General features: G+C 36.6%; 2 protein-coding genes across 3 annotated transcripts; both read left to right on the forward strand.

The window, feature by feature from the left end:
* LOC104722697 (cysteine-rich receptor-like protein kinase 14) lies at positions 4474–7341 on the forward strand. Its single transcript, XM_010440901.2, has 6 exons — positions 4474–5489; positions 5618–5733; positions 5840–6050; positions 6160–6397; positions 6503–6656; positions 6779–7341. The coding sequence occupies exons 1-6, from the start codon at positions 4544–4546 to the stop codon at positions 7103–7105; spliced, it is 1992 nt and encodes a 663-aa protein (XP_010439203.1). The 5' UTR covers positions 4474–4543; the 3' UTR covers positions 7106–7341.
* LOC104722698 (thaumatin-like protein 1b) lies at positions 14044–15657 on the forward strand. Of its 2 annotated transcripts, none has more exons than XM_010440903.2 (4): positions 14044–14217; positions 14285–14981; positions 15319–15356; positions 15448–15657. In XM_010440903.2, the coding sequence occupies exons 1-4, from the start codon at positions 14163–14165 to the stop codon at positions 15540–15542; spliced, it is 885 nt and encodes a 294-aa protein (XP_010439205.1). In that variant the 5' UTR covers positions 14044–14162; the 3' UTR covers positions 15543–15657. The 2 variants fall into 2 exon arrangements, with proteins under 2 accessions (XP_010439205.1, XP_010439204.1); XM_010440902.2 differs by having other exon boundaries at positions 14054–14217; positions 15310–15356.

A 24934-nucleotide genomic window follows, 5' to 3' on the forward strand; every position in this document is an offset into this window, starting at 1 on the left:
TTTTTTTTTTTTTTTTTTTTTTTTTTTTTTTTTTTTTTTTTTTTTTTTTTTTTGTCAAACAAGTTTCATTAAAACTTAGGTCCTCAAAGAGGATAGTTGATACAAGGAGAGAATTAAAAGGTTACAAAGCTTAATAGGATTACAAAACATAGATAGATATTGGCTCCATGAGTTTTCCAAGGGAATGCAAGGCTTTGGGAGGCTAGCAGGACTTGAAAGATCTGTTGGGACCAAGGTGGAAGTGCCTTTGAAGACATGCTCCGCAACTTCCTGGATCAGCAGGTGATCAACAATGGCTCTTGCAAAATATGCAGCAGAGCTTTTAGAAAGGTTGTTCCATAGGGAACTGGGGGATAATGTTCTCGCCAACAGGAGAAAATTCAAGACCAATTGATCAAGGATTGTTAAAGATTCTAGCACAAGTCTCCTAACCAATGGTGAAGCTACCGAGACTCGTAAGTGGTATATGCAATGTCGTAACAGAGCAGGTGGATCCTACCTCTCATGAAGCCCTCGACCATGGAGGTTAAGGAGTCCCACACAAATCTTGTAGCCGATAAAGCATTGTAGAAAAAGGACAGAACTAATGGCGGTTGTAAGGGATTGGGGGATAAGATTGTTGTAAGGTTGATCCTAGCAAGAAGTAACCAAAGTCGTAACATAGCAGGTGGGTCCTCCCTCACATGCAGCACATAGCCATGGAGGTTAAGGAGTCCCGCAAAAAGCTTGTAGTCGGCTTTGGCTTGGGGCGTATATATGGTCACTAGGTTAATATCAAGGGGCGAGTGGTAAAGATACCATTTGAGGGTTTCGGTGATCTTATGGTACACATTATAAGGCTGCTCTTGATGAATGTAATGCACTAACCAATCTAGAGAGACTAATGCAACACTGAAACAATTTCTACGGCCAATCAAACTAGAGCCAAGGGAAACTTGTAGGGTTGTACTCAATCCACTACTAGGGGTTCTAAAAGACTTCCAGCACAGATATGTATCGAATTCAAGTCGAGATTCTCTATCTACCAGGGTTCTATGATGGGAATTGGGTTCAAACCTAGATCGAGAAGACAGAGAGGGATTTGGTCTGGTCTGGTTTGTGGAAATAAACTTCCTCGGGTGAAGCGGCAGATCAAGAAGGTTAAGGGCTGAACCACAATCCAAGACGACCAGGGATGCAGAGGGAGGGGAAGGGGTCGCCAGGGTTAAAGCTTTGTCCGTCAAAATCTCACTCAGTTCCAGCGTCAAAACAGAGCTCCATTCCAACATCAACCATGTAAGCCACATGGTGATGGGGTATGAACCCAAGGAGAACGGAGGTGATACGAATGACTTCAAAGAGAGGCGGTAAGATAGGCGGAAAGCAGGACGCACATGGTGCCCAGATATCTCACATTTGTTATTGGAAGGCTGGGGTCTCGAGAGAATCACCTCTTCAAGAAGAACCACCGGATGAGCTGAGGGGGAGAAGAGGGATTGAAGCTGATGTATGGCCGGAGTAGCTTGACAGACCGATGAACCTCCGGTGGATTCGAGATCAGTCCAGAGCAGAGTTTGGGAGCAGAGAAGAGAACGACGATGGCAAATCAGTGGCCCAGTGGCGCTGATCTGATTCGACGCTGCCGGGAGAAGAGTTCTCGGGGGTTGTTCTAGAGAGAAAAAACTAGGGCGAACGCCTCTTTCGTTTTATCCGAATATGTATAAATGAGAGGAACAACTTTGCAGAAGAAATCAAGTGCAAAAACTGAATAAACTCAAAGGTGTCGGAATACAAAATCTGAGAACGTTTTTGGTGGCTAGGGTAAAGCTTCAGGAAAAAGAACGAGATCAAAGATGTCCTTGACAAAGACTTAACAAAATGTATTTATAGTAAAAACATGTGAACCCCTAAAACTCAAAACGACAAGGTAAGGAGTCGGTTTGGGAATCCCCTGAAGCGTGTAAGGCAGAGCGTCTTCCTGATATGTGTGATCAAGTCGGTGTGCGTCTAGTGGCTCGATTGGTATATAAAAGTGGCTCTAGTGGTGTGAGTGAAAGTGGCTCAAGCGTGGTCGGTGAAAGTGGCTCGAGCGTGGTTAGTGAAAGTGGCTCGAGCTGGGTGTATACGCATCCACTAAAACGATGATAACTCTTGAACCACACCTCCGATTGTCTTGAAATATACGGTGTTGGAAAGATGACTCAATTCCCTACAACAATGGTGAAGACAAAACATGCAAAGAATGTGCGTCGATCATATGCAAAACGGCGTCGGACCTCTAGCGTGCGTGGCGAGTGAGAGTGGCTCGGTCGGACCTCTGGAGAGCGTGGCTCGATCAGATGTGCTTCCAACGTCTCCTAAATACCTGAAATACTCAGAAATACACAATGTATGTAAGATTGATGCAAGAACAACCTAGACATGCAAAGTGTATAGAAAGGACTAGAAAATGATGCAAACCAATGAGTTATCCTAGATAAATGAATGATAAATATATGTTAAGGAGAGACAAAATATAGACATATCATAGCTCTACAGTGAGAGAAAAGAGTAACGTGGGGCATGAGTACTTTGGTTGAAATTATAGACAGGGGCTGCTATATTAGTGTGTGAGAGGAAAATTTTATTTATTTTTTATTTACTTTTTTCTCATTTTCTTGATTTTTCAATAATTGTTAATATAAATTTTTTTAGAAAAATTCTTAAATTATAAAAAAAAGATTATATTTTTTTCTTTACAATTTGATATGAATTTTGTTTAATATATTTCAAATCTATACTAGTATTTTTGCATACAGTTTTTGCTCAAAAATACTTTTTGGAAAGTTTTTACATTTAATGTCATTTAATGCTTATATTCATATACAAACAATGTTAGTTAATTTTCTCTACTATCTTTATAACCAAACAGAATTAAAATATTTTAAATATGTATATATTTAATATTCTATAATTTATATAGATATTTAGAAGATTTTTTCCATATTAAAAAAAATAATTCTCCTATCATATTTTTTTATTTTAAAATTTTAAATATAGTGAATCTTTATATAATGCATAAAGTTAATAAAAATGTAAATTTTTTCCTGCATATTTGAATTTTTTAAGCAAACATATATTACTCAATTAATATAAAAAGTGTGTGTTCAACATACATATATAGTAAATTTACCGTATATAGTAAATTTTAAGAAGTTTATAATTTATAACTGATATATCTAAACTTAATAAAAAAGTTTAAAATTATGAATATTTAAACATATTAAATTTTTAAAATAACACAAACAAATTATATTACATGACGGGTTATATGACATTACATGATTGAATTGATAATACAAAAAATATAAAATATGATACTTCAATACGGGTTAAATCCTTATTTTACTATTTTAACAACACCAATATAAATTATCTCGATTCAAACTAATTTAATTAAGATTGTATTAAGTAAAAATTGTTGTGCCGGTATACCACAAATTATATACTAAACCACTAAAATTGACAAAAGATTACATTAGCAAAATTAGTATTAAAATAGTATATTAACAAAAAAACAAAAAAAAAACTTGCTCCGCGGTGTACCGCGGGTCATAACCTAGTATATTATATTATCCGTACATTATTTTAAGTGTACATATGTTTATACACCTTATTAAGTGTACAAATGTCTGTACACATTATTAAATGTACAAATTAAACAAATTACATATGTAAACTTGATAATGTGTACATATATCTGTACAATTAATAATGTGTACAAACATTTGTACCCTTAATAAAGTGTACGGATACAAAATTTGTATTAAATATATTTAAAATCATCAAACAAAATGCATATCAAATTATAAAGGCAAAAATGTAGATTTTTATGTTTCTGGAATTTTTGGAAAAACAAATTTACATTGATATATATTTTAGTTATAAGAAGTGAAGAGTAGTGTAGAAAATAATAATAATAATAATAATAATAAATAAATAAATGGAAGAATCTGATGAATAACTATATGCTGGCATGATTAGTAATTTGGTAGTTTTTGAAATGGCAAATAAGGGAGGTCAAAGTTGTGCAACAGTGTTTTGACAATTAAGTTTGAAAAAAGTACTAAATTTTTTAATTGTCTCTTTATTTTTAATTCAAGTTGGATTAAGCCTGTGATGATAAACTACTCTCCTACGTAAATAATTCTTAGGTTTTATTATACCTTAGTGTTGAACCCAAATATTGGTCCTCCTACGTTCCCAAAAAACGAAATGGAGACTTTTCAAGTGCGTTTGTGATTAAACAAGAAAATAGGAGACTTTTCTAACAATACCAAAGAAATTGTGAAGCGGCTTATGATGTGTCTTTGTGGTCCTTACTTCGTCTCTCTTGACTGAATTAATTTTATTCGTTGTTTGAATAGTTTCCGACTTTGCACTTGCCTGGAATTGTTTAACTTTGACGGTATTGACCGTATACGCAGGTTTAGGGACCGCTTCTTATCATGAGACTTTTACAGAGAAGCTATGGTTTCTGTTTAGATTCCAAGACAAAGCTATATTCATTCCATAAGGAAAAAAAATGAAACAGAGGAATTCGCACTCAATACTCTGTTTTATTATCCTCATAAGTTCAGTTTCAGCGGAACAATGCATCAACACTGGTACTTTCAGACTCAACAGTTTATACGACGCAAATCGCCGCCTCATCCTCTCTTCTCTTCCTTCCAGTGTCATGGCTCAAGATCGCTTCTTCGTCAAAGGTTCGACTGGTCAAGTTCCGAACCGTGTATATGCAAGAGCAATGTGCATCCCCGGATCAACAAAAGATGACTGCTCTGATTGTATCAAGACCGCGTCTAATGGTTTGATACAGAGTTGTCCTAACCAAACAGGCGCATTTACATGGCGAGTTGAGCCCACAGTTTGCCATGTGGGCTACTCGAACAATTCTTTCTCAGATCTTTACCCGACTAATGTGGTCAACAACAACACTGGAGATATTAACTCAAATCTAACAGAGTTCACGGCTGTATGGGAAAATTTAACTGCTCATATGATTGTTGCAGCCTCCACAGAAAGAGAGACAGCATTGTCTAGCAATAAGTATTACAAAGCTGATGCTGCGGCCTTGACACCTTCCCAGAACATATACGCATTGATGCAATGTGTGCCGGATTTGACTTCTCTTTCACATGATTGTGAAAATTGTTTGAAACAAAACGTAGCTGAGTACCAGTCATGCTGTAGACAGAAGCAAGGAGGCGTTCTTATGCGGGCAAGCTGCTTTTTCCATTGGGATTTGAAACCATTCTCCAAGGCTTTTGGAAACATCATGGTTACTTCTTCTCCTCCTCCGCTGCAACATGTCAAGACATTCCAAGGTGATATTGGACCTGTTAAGGCAATTGTTGTTCCCATTGTAGCAGTCGCCTTTATCATCATCATCATCTTAGTACTGACTGCTCGACGATCTGCTGTACTTTGCTGGAGGAGAAACCCATATCAAGGATTTGATTTTGATCAACGTGAGTGTTTTTCCATATGATTTTCTTTGGCCTGTTAGTTTTTATTTTTTAGCATGTATGTACTCTTATGAAATTATTTATGAACGTTTAATAAAACACTATAGACTGTGTTTAATTTGATTATGCAGCTGGTATTACAACTGTAGACTCCCTCCAATTAGATTTTAAGACAATAGAAGCTGCCACAGATAAATTTGCAATGAGTAACAAGCTTGGTCAAGGTGGCTTTGGCGAAGTTTTTAAGGTGTGAATTCTGTACCTACTAATTGGTTCATTACTTCTTTTGGAAAAAATTGGAATTAGATAGAAGGTAAGCTGATAATTATATTCTCCCTGATGCTTATTTGTAGGGTATGTTGCCTAATGGAACAGAAGTTGCAGTGAAGAGGCTATCGAAAGCATCAGAGCAAGGCGCACCAGAGTTCAAGAACGAGGTTGTTGTTGTCGCGAAACTTCATCATAGGAATCTTGTTAGGCTTCTCGGGTTTTGTTTGGAAGGGAAAGAAAAGATACTTGTTTTCGAGTTTGTCCCCAACAAGAGCCTCGATTACTATCTCTTTGGTTAGTGGAATAATTTTAATCATCTTTATATTGATTTGATGGGTTTCTATATGATGTTCTTCTCTGATAGAAATGTATAAGTAGCTAATGACTAGTTCTGTATGTGAAGACCCTACAAAGAAAGGGCAGTTAGACTGGACAAAACGGTACAACATTATTAGGGGAATCACTCGAGGAGTACTATATCTGCATCAAGATTCACGTCTCACAATAATACATCGTGACCTCAAAGCTGGCAATATTCTCCTAGATGTGGATATGAACCCGAAAGTTGCTGATTTTGGAATGGCGAGAATTTTTGGGATTGACCAAAGTGGAGCTAATACAAAGAGAATAGCTGGGACACGGTATATGCATATTGCCCTTTATATGGCATATGGATTGAAGCTTCAATAATCTTTTCATCCGCAGAAATGTACTTAATTTAATTAGCTTGTGTTCTATTCTTGCAGTGGTTACATGCCCCCAGAATATTTGATGCATGGCCGATTCTCAACAAAATCTGATGTCTATAGTTTCGGCGTCTTAGTTCTTGAGATTATATGTGGTCGAAATAACAGATTTGTCCACCAGTCAGACACAACAGTTGAGAATTTGGTCACATACGTGAGTACCAAAGAAGAAACTATGTTTTTGATTGATGATGAAACAATTGATTAATTACCCAACAATATGATAAAATTGTGGTTGACTGTATGTTCTTGATTGATGATTAAATTATGTTACAGGCATGGAGGTTGTGGAGAAACAAGTCACTATTAGACCTAGTGGATCCAACCATTTCAGATAATTGTCAAACGGAAGAGGTGACAAGATGCATCCACATTGCTCTGCTATGTGTTCAACACAATCCCACAGATCGCCCTAGCTTGTCGACAATCCACATGATGCTCACTCACAATTCCCTTCAGTTACCTGATCCTCAACAACCTGGATTCTTCTATCCAAATAGACGCAACCAAGAACGAGATGGTCTAGAGTCTATCCAGTCCATGAACAGGGTTATTTCCCACACTATCAATGATGTAACTGTTACAGATCTTGATCCTCGTTGAAGTTGGAACTGTTTGATCTCTTCCTTGGTTCAAGACTTCTTCTCGCCGATGAAGCATATGCAACTCTCTCTTCTCACACTTAGAAGAAAACTCTCTTTTTATTCTTCACTCTCTTCGCCAACAGCCTTCGGGCGTAGCTCTCTCTTTTTCTCTCCAAGTGAGAAATGAGAGACTATTTATAGGGAGTGTGGGCGAGCTCCTTAAGCCACACGCAGGGGCTAGGTGTCATCACCACATTACGGCCATGAATGTTTACAAGTTTTTAAGTAGTTTTTGAATTCTAGTTTCTAGTTTTTAGATTTTAGATTTTGGTTTATGGTTTTTAGATTTTGTGTTAAAAATTTATTAAAAAAAGAAAAATAGAAAAAAGAATTCAAGTCACGCTTAAAAATGAAAAACTAGTAAAACATAGATTTTGGTTTTTCTTTGAAAATTACCAAAAACCAACAAAATCTGGATTCCCTAATTTTTAGGAAATCCAATTTTTGCATAATCTTGATTGGCTTTAAAGTAGATTTTTAAAAAATCTAAAACCAAAAACACTTTTAAAATCTATAGCCATTCAAGGCCTACATCTCCAACACTTGGCACAATCGAAAGTGTGAGGTGTCAACACCACATTCTCCCTCTCATGTGTGAGTGAGGAATATTCCTCCCACTAAGCTTCTTCAAGTGATTAAACAAATAACCCACTATCTCCATTTCTTGAAATCGAGTGGAATGAGGAATATTCCTCTGCACTAACTCCAACATCCGATTAATTAAACACTAAGTGGAAAAATCCCACTAATGTTTAATTAAATAATATTTAAATCCCACTAATCTTTCCGGGATTAAAATATTTCAGCGGGTTCCTTCCTGTTTCCCGCAATCTCCAGGTTCCCGGTACCATCTGTATGGATGTCCCTTTGTTCGTTCCTGCCCTACGCATACCGCGTATGCCCGTACGCACGTCCGCTGGCCAACTGATCGGCATGTCGCACAATCCACTTTTCCTCGGACAAAACATAGCAATTTTCTTCTGCTTCCTTTTCTCTCCTTTTTCTAATCCTTTCCGGGTAAATTCCTCAAGAAATTTTTATCCCGTAGTGAGGGTCACTACAATACGTATCTTGAAAAATCATCAGTGAAGGTTATCAAATATTGATAACCACATGTTGATGGTTGTTTGATTTTTCCCAGCAAATCTGAATGAACCAGCTGCAACGGCTCCTTAGCTTTAAAATTTTAATCCTTGTAAGGCAATTGATGTGCCTTACCATATTGGCATCCTGCGCACACAATCTCATGGTTCATCTCAAGTTGTGGGAGTCCCTTCAACATCGACTTCTGCATCATAATCTTTAATTTGCTGTAATTGACATGTCCGAGTCGTGCATGGCACAAGTCGCTAGTGTCACTTCTCCTCGTTCTTTCAACATAGGCTTCTTCTGCTAACATCACATAAATAGCCCTCATTTTTGGTCCTTCTATGAACGGTGTGCCATTAATTTTTAATTCTCGATACACCTTCACATCTTCTGGACCAAATAGTACGTAGTTGCCTGCACTTGTGAGTTGGGGTACGAATAACAGGTTCTTCTTCATCCCTGGGACATGATAAACATTTCGAAGTTGAAATTCTCCATGTCCATTCTTTTGTGGTAGATTTGTCTCACCAACATGGGCTATTGGAAATTGTGTGTTTTCATTGGTTATAATAACACGATCTCCATTGTATTTTTTGATGTTCACCAATTTTGACACATCTCCTGACATATGATTTGAACATCCAGAGTCAACGATCCAATCAGTTTTGTAGTCGACTGAGTGATCGCATACAGTGGTGAGTGCAAATTCTTTTATTGAGTCTTCCTCTCGTCCATCTTCAAGATCCACTTCCTCCGCAAAGAAAGAAGTTTCAAACTCTCAATATTCTTCTCCAAGGCCTTCATTCTTTGAACTTGTGGCAGCATTTTCTTCAACTTTCTTCGACCAACAATTTCTTGCATGATGTCCCTTCTTGCCACAATGGATCACTTTGATTATTATTTTGTTGCCATCTATTCTGACCACCTTATTTATTTTGAGCTCCTCGAGCTCCCCTGATTGGAAACTTCTCTCATGGTTTCCTTGAGCATCTCGTTCTTGTCCGTTGAATCTCCTGGTACCACGTCCAGGTCTGAGTCCTCGACCGCGATCTTGACCACGTCCTCGACCGNACCTCGACCACGTCCTCGACCACGACCATAACCATAACCTTGGTCATTTCTCTTATTGGTGAATAAAGCTGTCTCTTCACCATTGGTTGGTCGGCTAAGTGTGGGTTTATCTAGATCCTCCTCATTCATTAGCAAATTCTCTAGATCTGCTAAAGTTAGCTCGGTAGCCCATCCCCANCAGCCCCGAGTTGCCGTAATAATACTCTTGTATTCTGGCTTCAGACCATGAATGATAATTCTTTTCATTCTTGTCTGAGTAATAGAATTTTCAGGATCTAGTTTAGAAATCTCATCACAAAGAGACTTCACTTTTGAAAAATATTGACTCATGATACTAGGATTTTTGTAGGTCCTAGCAGGTTCAATTAACCTTATGAAGTTGTAATACTTAAGGTGTCAATCCAGTTGGGAAACTTTACTATCACTCAAGATGCAATCACGATTTCACAAGTCAACCCAATTCAAAAAGAGTGTTTTTATCTAACAATCCTAGAATGATGAAAATGCAAAACGGAAATGAACTACAGAACTAGAAACGAAAATGTATGGCAAGAAGTAAACAAAAGTAAAAACAAAAACGATTCTAAGCATGAAGAAACGAAACAGTCTCAGGAATGTAATATCAATCAAGAATATAAAAGTCCTAAGGATGGGAGTAATTGATGTCGGTGGAGTATCCTAGTCTACAGAGTGTTTAACATACGACAAGCAAACTAGCCCTAAACAATGAACATCACAACTTAGCTAATCCAATCTCTTGGCAAAAGCTACTCAGACTCAACTGCTTCCATACCTAGCTCTCGCTAGAGAACATGGACGAGCAGGCATGACAAACAAGTTCATTCACGTCAACAAACATCCTAGACAACTAATCTCTTAGGCTAGGAACGTAAGTCTCTAGCACTAGTTGGTCAGACATTTCAGCAAACACCTTTTGGGTGTGGAAATGTCTCGAACCTAGTTCCAATTGATCAGAGAGGAACTAGTAATTCTAACACTAGTCCAGAAGGGAATCATACAAATCAAAGATTAAACACCCTACATCCTAAGATCCTCCACCTAGTCTATCCTATCCCCAAGAACCTTAACACTACTCAGATCCGGAAATCATCACCAAAGATACAAATCCAGAAAAAATTGAACCAAGCATAATAGATAGATAGAAATGAGAAGAACAACTTTGTAGAAGAAATCAAGTGCAAAAACTGAATAAACTCGGAGATGTCGGATTACAAGTCTCAGAGCGTTTTTTGGTGGCTAGGTCAAACCTTAGAAAAGAAAACAAGATAAAAGATAAGATGTCCCAAACCAAGACTTAACAAAATGTATATATAGTAAAAACATGTGAATCCCTAAAACTTAAAACGACAAGATAGAGCGTCGGTTCAGGAATCTCCTGAAGCGTGTGAAACCAAACATGTGCGGTCGAGTCACGTGTCGTCTCTCCCTGGGGTGCGGTCGAGTGGATTGGATCGAGTCGAGGTCATATGACTCGAGGTGGGTTGAGTGGAACGGCTCGATCCAGAGTGGTTTTGGCTCGATCTGGGTGTATACGCATCCACTAAAACGATGATAACATTTGAACCACACCTCCGATTGTCTTGAAATAAACGGCATTGGAAACATGAATTAATTCTCTACAACTTGAAATAAGTGGCTCGAGTGATGGCTCGAGTGGTGGCTCGAGTGGTGACTCGAGAGTGGCTCGAGTGAGTGGCTCGACTGGTGACTCGAGAGTGGCTCGAGTGGTGGCTCGAGTGGTGACACGAGAGTGGTCTCGAACGACAGTTCCGGGAGTGTTGTGCAGCGGATGGGTCGAGTGATGTGTTCCCGATGTCTCCTAGATACCTGAAATACTCTGAAATGCACAATGTATGCAAGGATGATGCAAGAACTACCTAGACATGCAAAGTGTATAGAACATACTAGAAAATGATGCAAAACAATGAGTTATCCTAGCTAAATGCATGATAAATATATGCTAGGGAGAGACAAAATATAGACATATCAACTCACGGTCATATTCTTCTGAGAGATAGACAAAAGGTTATTCTCAAGCCTTTGTAATTTTGCGTCATTCTTCTTCGCAAAAATTGTCGTCAATATGTCCCAAGCTTCTTTTGGTGTTCGGACACCTTTAATCCGTTGTAGAAAATCTTCTTCTATAGCCTGATAACTCTCTAATTTACACGTTTTAAGAATCCCTTTTTGTCCATATTTTGCATTGTTTTTACCCTAACCTTAGCATTTTTAGGTCATTTACTGTAGGAATCCACATTTAGGCCATTTAGGGTGTTGCATTCTTGCATTTGCATATTTTGGATGAAAAAAGGTACTTAAGAGCCAAAAATGGGGAGGAACAAGGTCGAATCCGAGCATGTACCCGAAGGAGCTATGGAGCAGGAAGAACAATCCGAACACCAACCCGATCGAGGAGGAGCTAAGAATAGAAAAAAAAATCCGAGAGCCTACCCGAAGAGTAACCCCATCGAGCAGACCCTCGGGCAGGACTGGGAAGCTAGGGTTAATGGCTTTCCATATATAAACCCCCCTCTTCTTCCTCTCGCCCTAGCACACTGCAGACCCTCAGAATAGAGAGCGAGAGCTTCTGGGAGAGAAACTGAGTGACTCAAAACTTTTTCTACACTTTGTTAGGATTTAATTTCATTTCTTTTTGCATTTTCGATTCTATACTCTTCCACTCTACTCTATTTTTAATATAATGCAATTTTCTTTTATCTATGCTTTTGTGTTTTCTGCAATAAGATCTGAGTAGTGAAACAAAGTTTCTAGGGATGGGATAGACGATTTTGTGTTCTTGATCGGTTAGGATGTCTTAGCTTTGATATTTGTGTTTTATAAATTCCCTTCTAGATTGGTTTTCTTAATGCTATCAACAGACCGAAAGGTTGAGATTAGATCTAGGGCGTTTTACCACCGAGAGGTGTAGATGAAATGCTTGAATAAATCAATGCTAGAGATTTACTCACTTAGCCTAAGAGATTAGATGAGTAAGGGGTTTATTGACAATAATGAATCGGTTTTTATTGCCTGCTTGGTCATGTTTCTCCAATGAGAGTTGGGTAGGGGAGTGATTAAGGTTGATTGTTTCTATCACGAGAACGCTTTAACAAGATTTTAGAGATTCATTGTCTAGGGAATATTTGCTTGAGGCATGTAGGACATCCATATTGGTCAGGAACACTTAGGAGTCGATTACCCCATCCTTAGGAGCTTTCGTATTTAGATTGTTTACATTTTATTCATAACTCGATCTCTTACCCGAATAGGTACACGATCACATGCTTCGAGTATACCTTCGAGCTGTTCTTGCTTATCCTGTTTACTCGATCACCCCACCCGATCCTATACTCGAATGCTTGCATCGAGTGCTTAGGTCGTGTGGTTCTTGTTTATTTGCTTTCTTTAGTTTATTTTAGGATTGTTAAATCAAACCCAACTATTGCTTGTCTTGACTTGCATAGTTCTGATTGTATCTTATCTGCTAGCATAACAACCATTTGGATTGATAACCCTTTGTACTACAACTGCATAGGGAATTGATACCCTGGGTGAAAATCCTGTTACCACAGCCACGGTTAAAGCATACATGGCTTTACCTGCCTTGACCTTCCACTTCTTTAAGGCGTCATGATCACTCGTTGGTCTTTGAGGTGCAGCATCTTGTCGTACTGTTGTTGAGGTTGAGGTGTTGGAAGTTGTATATGTGCTTCTTGCTTCTTTTGGTGGTGTCGTCTCAGCTCCATTAATGATATCCCATAAATCTTGTCCGAGCAAATAAAACTTCATGCGAGTACTCCATGACCCATAATTGTTGTTATTGAGCTTCTCAATAGAGGTAGTAAAATCCGCCATGATTTTACCAAAAGCTTCCAAATAACAACTAAACAAATAAATATTATAGTTGGTCGGCTCGACTTCGCTCTGATACCAAATGTTGAGAATTTAATCGGTTTAATATTGGGTTAAAATATAATTGGTATCTTGTAAATACACAATTAATAAATTAACCACAAATATATAAGTCAACTAAAGTAAACACTCTTATATTTATTTGTAAATCACTCACAATACAAAGTTTATAACTTAATAGTAAAAACACTCAAATCTCACACCACTCGTTATTTTCTTAAATCTCACACACTCACTTATTTTGTATGTTGCTTAGTATTTCAACTTCTCTTTTATTATACTGAATGCTATGTGATGATTTTCTCACGTTAGATCTCTCTCTATTTATAGAGAACTTGCAGCCACTTTTGTTGACAAATATAACAACCACCACTTCTTATTTCAACAATAGAAACACCTTCCTATTTAATTACCTTCTCTTTTTGACTTTTAGTAAATCTTTGTAGCACATGTGAAAGTGATGATGAATTACTTTTAACAGTTCCATTGAGACGGCTATGTGAGATATGTGACTTATATATAGTCAATCAAAGTTTACAGACGAAGTCTTTTACCTTGGCTACATTTATAATCAATATACCAAGGGATTCTTGACGTATAATATCAAAACCGGTTTGTTGACTTAACCAGTCCTATATCTCGATGAAGAAGTAATTAAGTGTCTTGCTTATCTATTGCTTTTCAGTACCTGTGTTATTTGTGACTTGAATATTGGTTCCACTTTGTTTACCATTCTTTTCCCTTTCTTTATGTCACTTTCGTCTGCATGATTTTGACTTTTCTCATCGTAAATCTAGTCCTCACAACGTGTATTTATGGGTTAGGCTTTTCTCTCATGGCCGGTCTAGTCCTGACAACCTGTTTGTGTTTATTTGTTCATTAGAAAATAATAACGTTCTCAAAAAGAAGATATTTTAAAGACAATGACGGAGAGGCTGCCATTGATTGTCTTCCTTACTTCACATTTGTTTATATCTGGTAAGATATATTTTTTTGGTTAGTTGTTGTTAATTGTTGTGTTTCTAATCTAACTTTTTGTTGACAGGAGTGTTGTCAATGAGTATACTTACCATCGAGAACAAATGCAATAACACAGTTTGGCCGGTAATTTTCTCATGGGATTCACATATCTCCACCACCGGCTTCGCTCTTAGAAGCGGGGAAGCTCGTGCCCTACTCGCACCGTCTTCCTGGTACGGTCTTATCTCCGCTAGGACGCTGTGCTCCAGCTCAACAGAAAAATTCTCTTGCCTCACAGGAGACTGTGAATCTGGAAAAATCGAGTGTCCTGGTACATACGATTGGTCTCCAGTGACATATGCCTACTTTATAATCGATAAAGGAGGAATCGACAGCTACTTCATCAGTGTCGCGCACGGTTACAACCTTCCGTTAATGGTCATCCCGTCGTCACAGAGTAGCCGCCGGACATGTATCAGCTCCGGTTGTGTGGTTGACTTGAACAAGACTTGTCCAAATGATTTAAAGACACTGGTCGAGGGAAAACCAATCGCGTGCACTAGCGCGTGTCACAAATCCAAGACAGATGAGAACTGTTGCACCGGTGACTTTGAGTCAAAGCAAAAATGCAAGCCGACAGTTTACACGCAGAACTTCGAGCGCGCTTGCCCATCCGCGTCTAGCTACGCCTACGAAAATAGTAACAACACCTTCGTATGCCCTAACTCAACTGACTTCACCATCAGGTTTTGCCCATCCTCCAATATTCCAGAAAACACCAGGTAAATTCCCGTATATATCCCTCTCCCTTCCTTTTATTTTCTAGTATTTTGCTGGAGTTGATTTCGTCAAACATCACATAATTCCAGTTTTCGATTTTAGAGCTTACCTTAACTCATAGGAATTGGATAAAGTCTCTAATAATCAATCATATTTACTTAGAACAAAAGTTACATGTGGTAACCAAGATCTAAGCCCAGCCAATACTAATTTCATATCTACAATTTCCAACATCTGGAACCCAATGAATGCATAATTACAAATTTCTTTTTACACACACACAGTATGCTGAAAGCTAATATATGTCATTATTTCATTTGCTTGGAGAAGTAACAACAGAAGCTCCATGGCTCCATTACCATTAGCAGGACCAAACCGTAAGTTTTTTTTTTATACTACAAAAATTATATGCGGATTATATATTTTATTGATTTTGTTAATCAGATTTTCTCTTTGATACATTTGCAGATAATTCTCTACCGAAGTTAAAACCCATTTTTGGTACGACCGTCACTGCAACCACGTCTCTCTTGCTCATTCATATCTTTAAAAAAATTAATTAGAAATTATGTACAAATTCTTCGATGGTATTTACTTGTTCTTTCCCAGAAAGTTGTGTCTTGTCACCGAGTGAGTTACAAAAAAAATAAATAATAACATAAGTACTAACCCCATATATTCGTGATTTTTTAAAAATCTTTTTATAGACTAACATCGTGAATCTATATGATCATGACTCAATATAAGAAGAAAAGATGACCTTATTTAAAAAGAAGAAAAAAAAGTAAGAGCCACATTAGTAACTAAAATGCTATTTTTTTTTCAAATAAATGTAATAATGAACTAAAAAAGATGATGGGGCAGGGACTCGTCTATTCGTTAATCTGGGGAGAAATCAGAATAACAAAGTTAGATTCATCTGTTAATGAACGGCTTAATAGGACAAACTAATATCATTAAATGATAATATTTGAACCTAGGTTTCATCAATTTGGGACCGTGCTACGCAAGTAACTAGATCCAATATCCACCAGAGTCCGAGTTTTCCCGATATTTTACCAAAAGGTCCAAAACCGGTTTGTTTGCAAAACCAGTGACACTCTAGATTCATTAGCCTACTGCAATGATCATGATCATCTGATCCCTCTGTATTTGCCTCTATGGTTCGTTCGGTTTTTGTGATAGGAGACTTAAGAGTTTCTTGGTTCAACGGTTAAAACATATGGTCACGAATGATGATTAAATTTCAACGTTTTCAATTACCCCAAAACCGTTGAATTTTGTCGCAGGCCCGTTTCACGCCGTATATGTCTAACATGGAAGGTTTAAGGACCACTGCTTATCAGTTTTACGTATTCAACATTTAGAGATTTTCAGAGACACTTCAATTTCTTTTTAAATAAGTAAGATCTCGAATAAACTCCTAAAGTGCTAAGCCAAAGAATTAGCAATCATTTTTTTTAAGGAATAAGACTATGTGACGAACGCTTGATATTGTATAAGTCGAATGATTTGCTGCATTATTAACGTCGGCCTGTTCGTTTGCCTGTCGCTGGATCCAGCGACCAACGACAGATTCCAGCGACAGCATATGTTGTTCGTTTGTCTCTCGCTAGCGACTGTCGCTAGAAACTGTCGATGATTTGTTTGTTTGTTTGTCGGTGCGACTAATTACTATATATATTTTTTAAAATTTAATAAAATTTAATTTTTGATAATGTATATTTTTATTTAAAAATAGAAATTACATATACCCATGAAAATAAATTAAAAACATATTCACATATTTTAAAATAATTAATTTGAATTTTATTTTTAATTTATTCATTTTAATATTGTTAAATTTAATTATAACTGATTTTTTAGAATTTTATTTAAATATATTCAAATTAATTTGTTATTTTATTTAGTTAGATTTAGTTTAATTTTAATAACTATATGTAGTTATATTTTTATTTAATCTATATAATAATAACAATCCGAATAAATGCGACCAACAGTTGTGTTTTTTCAATGGATCATTAAAACAGTTATTTTATGAAAAATTACAACTGTTCACTGTTAAGTTGTGTTGATTGGAACATTCATATCTTTTGAAATCTATATATATTTGTCTGTTTGAACTGTTTTCATTTTTTATGTCATGACACAAAATCAACTAAAAATTCAATTTCAACGGTTTATACAGTTTTCTAAATTATTTTCTAGCTAGCATTCATTCTTTTAACAAAAGATTTTTGGAATGATGAAACTAATTTACATCTTTTAGTTAATTTTAAATATAAAAGTTTAATGAAAATACCTAGAGTGTTATTCCAAGAGTTAGATGGATTACATAGTGAGTTTTTGGATTTGACTTTTCAATATGGTAATAAAGACGCTTTCATATATAAAAATTTAATGTAACTAGCTATATATAATAGCAATCCGAATAAATGCCACCAAAAGTTGTGTTTTTTCAATCGTACTTTTCGGATAATTTTCCAAAAAAATCTGTAGAAAATTTAAATTGTGTGTTTTATAAAAAGTTATGATTGTTCATTGTAACGGTTTTTCGTAAAGTTGCAACTGTTCATTGTAGAGTTGTGTCTATTTGAATATTCATATCTTTTGAAATATATATATATATATATATATATATTTCTGTTTGAACTGTTTTCATTTTTTTTGCCATGACACCAAATAATAAAAAATTTCAATCTCAACGGTTTTTACAGCTCTCTAAATTATTCTCTAGCATTCATTCTTTTAAAAGTAAAGAGATTCCTCCTGTTCTTGATTTAACAAAAGATTTTTGGAATGATGAATCTAATTTACAACTTTTAGTTAATTTTATATCTAGAGTCTTTTTCCAAGAATTAGATGGATTATATAATGAGCTTTTGGATCTGACTTTTGAATATGGTAATAAAGATGTATTTTATTTAAAAGCAGTTTATATGAGTTTGTAGGTATAATCAAGTGCAGATACAACGGTTGCGATTTTTCGTAGTACTTTTTCATAAAAAAAATGTTTTTCTTTGTTTTTTATAATTCAAACGGTTGTATATGTTCATTGTAGATTTGTGTCTTTTCAATATTTTATTAATATTTTTTCATCACAACTTTTCGTTTTAATAGGTGTGTCTATTTAAATAGTCATGCTTTTTGAACTCTCTTTATATTTGTCTCTTCATCACTAACTAACAAGTTCGTTGAAACAAATTTTCCATTATATGTTGATAATTGAATATATTCTATAATCTAGCTAAAATTTTAGAAATGATTATAGCAATAGAGAAAAATACAACTTAGTATTGAATTTACAGTTGTTTTTATTTATCTTAAATTTCCGTTCAAAAAATATAATAACAATATGAATAAATGAGAACAACAGTTGCGAATTTTCGTAGTATCTTTTTGTAAAAAGTTCATTTTATTTGTTCTTTTTAAAAAACTCAAACAGTTGTGTCTTTCACTATATTTTATTCATATTTTTTCATCACAATTGTTTTGTTCTAATAGGTGTGTCTATTAAAATAGTCATATCTTTTGAACTCTATATATTTGTCTTTTCATCAATAACTTACAAGTCATTGTTCTTTGAAACAAATTTTTCATTTTATGTTAAATCTAAATAATTTGAATATTAATATCTAATATTTAATGTTATTCTATAATCTAACTAAAATTTTAGAAATGATTATAGTAATATAGAAATTTAATAAAACTTAATATGAAATTTACAGTTGCGTCTATTAAATGTAACTTTTCGTTAAAAACTATTTTAATATTTAAAATTTATTTTATTTTGTTCTTAAGAGTTGTGTATTTTAATTTTATTTTTTTGTTGATACTGTTTCACTCATTATTAAATATATTTTTAATTATAGTTCTTTCATAGAAAATTACATTACTCAATATAACATTAGTTCAATATTCTCAATAAGGATCACTTTTTATAATATATATATTTTTTTCATTTTAGCTCTTTACCATAATTTTTCATAAAAATATCTTATATTTACAATACTTTAAACAATCTGTTTTGCAAAGTTGCGTCTATTCTATATAATATTTTTTGTTATAAGTTTTTATTTTGATGATTGTGTTTTTAGTAACAGTTTATGTATTCAAAATATTCTATTACATTCAAATAATTTCATAATGTATAATTTTAAATTTAATTTTTTTTCTAAAATATTTTTCCCATGACATCGCGGGGTCTGAGTCCTAGTTAACTTTAATTTTGATCATATTTAATTTATCAATTTTTATTTTTTTATTTTATTTGGTCGTTATGTTGTTCGTTTGACTGTCGCTGGATCCAGCGACTATTTTCAGCGACTGATCGCCCATGATCGCTGAAAATTTTAGCGACTAAAAATTACGGTCGCTAATCGCTGGCGAAAGTTGCTGCGACTGGTCGCTGAACCAGCGACGGACAAACAAACAACTTTATGTTACTGCCGCTGGTTTTGGTCGCTGGCGACAGGCAAACGAACATGCCCATTTACTTTGCTAATGAATATGAATATATGATTGTATAGCTGAACTAAGAAATGAGACTACTTGCTAATGAATATGAATATACGTTTTTTTTTAATGTTAAGAAATTGATTATCAAAAAGCTATGTATTTTGGCTACAGACGAGTTTTACTGGTGCCTGCCTCGACCCCAGCCTACAGGCCTAGTACAACTTATCTACATTATTATTTGAAAGGATTTAAACATAATACTAATACTGTATGAAACTTAGCCTGCGGTGAAAAAATGTTTTTTCTCTCTCGTGGCGATCGCGAAGGCGATTCACGATTCCATAACCGCCGAGGACAAATTGATTCGATTTCTCTTTATGAGAGTGTTTTTCCGACATTACAGACTGTTTTCGGTTTGGATTTTGACGGTTATTCTCTGCGACAGATAACTGTTAGCAGTTATGTATCCCCGATTTTATCGAGGGATAACTGTGAAAGAAAACCGCCGTGGACTTTTTTCTATAAATACGGTGGAACTGTGTCGTTCATCGGTAACATCCAAACCCCCCCCCCCTCTTGTCCGTAATACTCAAACACTATCTGTGTCTCCCACGATGAGTGATAATGTACGGAAGTCCTTACAAAACCTTGATTTGGGGATCAATGATGCCCCAATTGTTCTGCCGTCTGAGTTATGTGATTGTCTGCGCTGTGAATCCGAAGAAGCAAAACTTAAGGGCGATTGTTGATCAAATGCCGAAGATTTGGGGTTTCGCCAATGGGTGTCGTGGAAGGATTCTGGGTGAGGGCAAAGCACTCTTTGTTTTCAAGACAGAGGAGGCACTGAACTTAGTCCTTTGTCGTGGTCCCTGGACGTTTAACGACTGGATGCTTACGGTTCATCGCTGGTACCCCAACATCTCTGAGGCGGAAACAAAAGTGATTCCTTTTTGGATCCAGGTAAGAGGAATACCAATTCAATTTCTCAACACAGCCATGGTTAACTATATAGGGAATCAACTGGGTCATGTTGCAAGTGTGGATTTTGATGAAAATGCTAATTTAGTTGAGTTTTTGAGAATCTGTGTGAATTGGAATGTTGATACTCCACTAAGGTTCCAAAGAAACTTCCAATTTGGAGGCAATGATGACAACAACATCTGAAGTTTAAATATGAAAGACTCCGCAATTTCTGCTCTAAGTGTGGTGCTCTTACACACGATGGCAAAGAGTGTCCTCTGTCCTTTGACAATGACGCCAATGATGATGAAAACGATGGTGATGATGGCTATGATCCGGATGATTACGATCACCATGATGGTCGGGCTTACCAGAACCCTAATGACCCGGACTCTGACACTAACACGCTTCAAACCATTGCACCAGATGGTGAGATCCCGGGAGTTGGTCCTGCGAAGGCTAACCGTGAATTCATTATCTCTAAATCTGATGATGATTCCTCTCCAAGTGTTTTTGAGGACACGGAACTGACGGCTGAAAGACTTCGCTACATATACACAAAGTATGCAAAGGGGAAAGAAGTGATGACCCTGTCATTTCCACCACAGGGTTACACACATAAGCGAACTAGAGATGACATGGAACCGTACTACTAATGTCGTGAAGTGAAAGAAGACCTGATGGCACTTAACCAGCTCAATAAGAAATCTCGGCTGGAGTCTGCAGGTTCCTGCAGTGGTACTGCTTTGGACGGAGGCGCGGGGGGGGCCCGGTACCCCCATTGTTTCCCCCATGAGAGTCGTTTCCTGGAACTGTCAGGGCATCTGCTCGCCCTTAACACAATCTCGTTTAATATATCTATGTCGTATTTTAAAACCACAACTGTTGTTTTTGTGTGAAACTCTTAATAAGTGTTCAGTAGTATGTAATTTTGCTTCTGTTTTAGGATACTCTAATGTAATAACACAACCCCCTCAGGGTAGGAGTGGAGGTTTAGCACTGATGTGGGCAACCGATGTCTCCTTATCATCTATGTATCAAGATGAAAGGATTATTGATGTACACATTGAACATAATAATATTACCTTTTATTTTTCGGGTGTGTATGGGCATCCTGATCCAAGTCAAAGACATATATTTTGGGATCACTTAGAAAGTATCAGTGAAACTAGATGTGGAGCCTGGATGTTAGCTGGAGATTTTAATGAAATCCTCAACAATGAGGAGAAAATTGGAGGTCCTCCTAGAGAAGAGTGGACCTTTCGAAGATTCAGAACTATGCTGGCAATTTGTGACCTATCTGATTTGAGATCAAGAGGGGACAGACTCTCATGGGTGGGTGAAAGACGAAACCAAACTATAAAGTCTGCGGCTTTTCCTACTGCAGAAACAGAGTTCTTGGAGTTTAATGGCTTTGATCATAAGCCGTTACTGACTAACCTTAATCCTACAATCTATGGTCCCCATAAACCATTTCGATTTGACAAACGCCTCACAAACATAACAGATTTTGATAAAATAGTTGAACAAGGATGGAACTCTTGTAAAAACCAAGACTGTTACAATATTTGTGACCAAATAACACGATGTCGTCAAGCTATGGCAAAAGGAAAGCATTCTGCCAATATAAATGCTGCCAAACGAATAGATCATTTTCAAGCGGCCTTAAATAAAGCAATGACAAGTCTAAATCCAGCAGAGAGGAGCCACATACCAAGATTGCAGAGGAAACTAAATTCGGCATATAGAGATGAAGAATATTATTGGAAAAACAAAAGTCGAAACCAATGGCTCACTCTTGGTGATCGGAACACTGCATATTTTCATGCTAGTACCAAGACTAGATATGCCAAAAACCATATCAAAACAATTCAGGATGATATGCAAAATATCCATCAAGGTGACCATGAAATTGGTTCCCATGCACAACAATACTTCACCAAAGTTTATACATCTAGTCATATTCCTGTATCTCCAATAGACTTTGGCGACTTTCCTTCCATGGTAACTTCAGAGATAAATGCAGAGCTAACGAAAGAGTTCACTAGTGATGAAATTTATGCTGCTTTATCTTCCATTGGGGATGACAAAGCCCCAGGGCCAGATGGACTCACAGCTCGATTTTACAAACACTACTGGAGCATTATTGGAACGGATATAGTGACAGAGGTCAAAGAATTCTTTGCCACTTCCTACATGAAGACAGGTCTGAACCACACCAATATCTGCATGATAGCTAAAAAACCAGACCCGGTTACACTTGCTGATTATAGACCGATAGCTTTGTGTAATGTGATATACAAAATCATTTCAAAGTGCTTAGTGAATAGATTAAAACAACATCTTGACTCTATAGTTTCTGATTCACAAGCTGCTTTTATACCTAGTCGGTTAATAACGGACAATGTATTGATCGCACATGAGGTTATGCATTCTTTGAAATCAAGAAAGAGGGTTTCACAAAACTATATGGCAATTAACACTGATGTCACAAAAGCCAATGATCGAGTAGAATGGAAGTTCCTTGAAGTTACGCTGCACTTATTTGGATTTAATGATCAGTGGATATCGTGGATAATGGCTTCAGTTCGATCAGTTAGCTATTCTATTCTAGTAAATGGATCACCACACGGCTTGACTATCCCTGAGAGAGGAATCAGACAGGGGGATCCCCTTTCCCCTTATCTCTTCATTCTCTGTGCAGACATTATGAGTCATTTAATATGAACTAGAGTACAATGTGGTGATATAAAAGGAATAAAAGTTGGAAATGAAGTTCCGGCTGTTAGTCACCTGCAATTTGCAGACGATTCTTTGTTCTTCTGTCAAGCAAACACTAGAAATTGCAGAGCCATTAAAGAGGCTTTTGAGGTGTATGAATACTATTCTGGACAGATGATAAATAAAAGCAAACCACTGATTACATTTGGAGCACGCGTACATGGTCCTACTCAAGAACGTCTTAAGAGAATCCTAGATATACCAAACCAAGGCAGCGGAGGAAAGTATCTTGGATTACCAGAATAATTTGGTCGGAAAAAGGCAGAAATGTTTAGTTATATTGTAGACAATGTACGGCAAAGAACATCATCCTGGAGCACCAAAAGACTCTCTCAAGCTGGCAAAGAAATAATGCTCAAATCTGTAGCTTTATCAATGCTTGTATACTCAATGTCGTGTTTCAAATTCCCTATGAGTGTGATAACAGAGATAGACGAAGTCCTTCAAAAATTTTGGTGGGAGAAGAGTAATAGTGAAAGGGGCATTTCATGGGTTGCCTGGCAAAGATTACAATACTCTAAATCAGAAGGGAGTTTAGGATTCAAAAACTTATCCAAATTTAATGATGCCCTTCTTGCCAAGCAAGTGTGACGTTTGATACAATATCCAGAGTCCAAATTTGCAAGAATAATGAAGGCAAGGTATTATCCTGACACTCACATCCTTGACGCCAAGAAAAGACCATACCAATCTTACGGATGGGCTTCAATTTAAGAGGGCCTTAAGATAATCAAAGAAGGCTACAGACACCTAACTGGCGATGGTACATCAATACGGGTGAATATTGATAATGTTCTACCTACAACACCTCCTCAGCCTATTCACAGTATCACTACTGATAATGATCTAGTGGTCAAAGGCTTGCTTGCAAATACAGGTTCTTACCGTTTTTGGAATGATGATAAACTTTTAACTCATATCCAACAGGAGGAACATGATCAGATCAGATCTTTATATTTACCACGGGTTACACAACTAGACAGAATTGTTTGGCATTACACTAGCTCGGGTGAATATACAGTACGATCAGGCTATTGGCTAAGTATGCAGAACCATCTACAATTGGATCTTCCACCAATACCACATGGCTTTGTAATTTTAAAACGCAGGATTTGGAAACTCAATATTCTTTCCAAAGCACTACCATCAATAACTAGACTGAACACACGAGGAAAAAATATTGACCCAATATGTCCAAGATGTTTTCAAGATGATAACACAATTAAACACATTTTATTCCAATGCAGATATGCGAGACTAATCTGGGGACAAGCTAATGTGCCAATAGATATTCTTTTGGATATGAATTCTGACTGTGAATCAATTTTAACAGCTTTCTTGGATTTGGATTATACGGAAGATGTCAATACTACAGCTCAGTTACTACCTCTCTGGTTACTCTGGCACATTTGGAAGTCAAGAAATAAATTTGTTTTTGAAAGCATTACAGAGCATCCGAGGAACCTAATACAGAGAGCACAAAATGTTCAGAATTGGGTTACCAACAACCCTCAAAATTCTCCAAGAACTACAGACCAATTGGAGGAAACAATCAAATGGAGAAGACCTGTGGATACTTTAGTTAAATGTAACTATGATGCAGGTTACGATCAACTCTCAAATCAAGCCACTGGTGGTTGGATCATACGAAATAAGGATGGGATATCACAAGGATGGGGATCCAAAAGACTTGGAATCACAAGAACACCACTTGAAGCTGAAGCAAAAGCACTCTTAATGGCTCTCCAACATTCCT

This window comes from Camelina sativa, chromosome 11 (assembly GCF_000633955.1).
Source record: "Camelina sativa cultivar DH55 chromosome 11, Cs, whole genome shotgun sequence".
NCBI classification, from domain to species: domain Eukaryota; kingdom Viridiplantae; phylum Streptophyta; class Magnoliopsida; order Brassicales; family Brassicaceae; genus Camelina; species Camelina sativa.

Excerpts from the sequence above, each read along its gene's own strand:
- LOC104722697 (XM_010440901.2), top strand. The coding sequence starts at position 4,544 with ATGAAACAGAGGAATTCGCACTCAATACTCTGTTTTATTATCCTCATA. Across the intron at positions 5,490-5,617 it reads AGGATTTGATTTTGATCAAC|CTGGTATTACAACTGTAGAC; the intron begins GTGAGTGTTTTT and ends TTGATTATGCAG. Across the intron at positions 5,734-5,839 it reads GCTTTGGCGAAGTTTTTAAG|GGTATGTTGCCTAATGGAAC; the intron begins GTGTGAATTCTG and ends GCTTATTTGTAG.
- LOC104722698 (XM_010440902.2), top strand. The coding sequence starts at position 14,163 with ATGACGGAGAGGCTGCCATTGATTGTCTTCCTTACTTCACATTTGTTT. Across the intron at positions 14,982-15,309 it reads AATATTCCAGAAAACACCAG|TAACAACAGAAGCTCCATGG; the intron begins GTAAATTCCCGT and ends TGCTTGGAGAAG. Across the intron at positions 15,357-15,447 it reads ACCATTAGCAGGACCAAACC|ATAATTCTCTACCGAAGTTA; the intron begins GTAAGTTTTTTT and ends ATACATTTGCAG.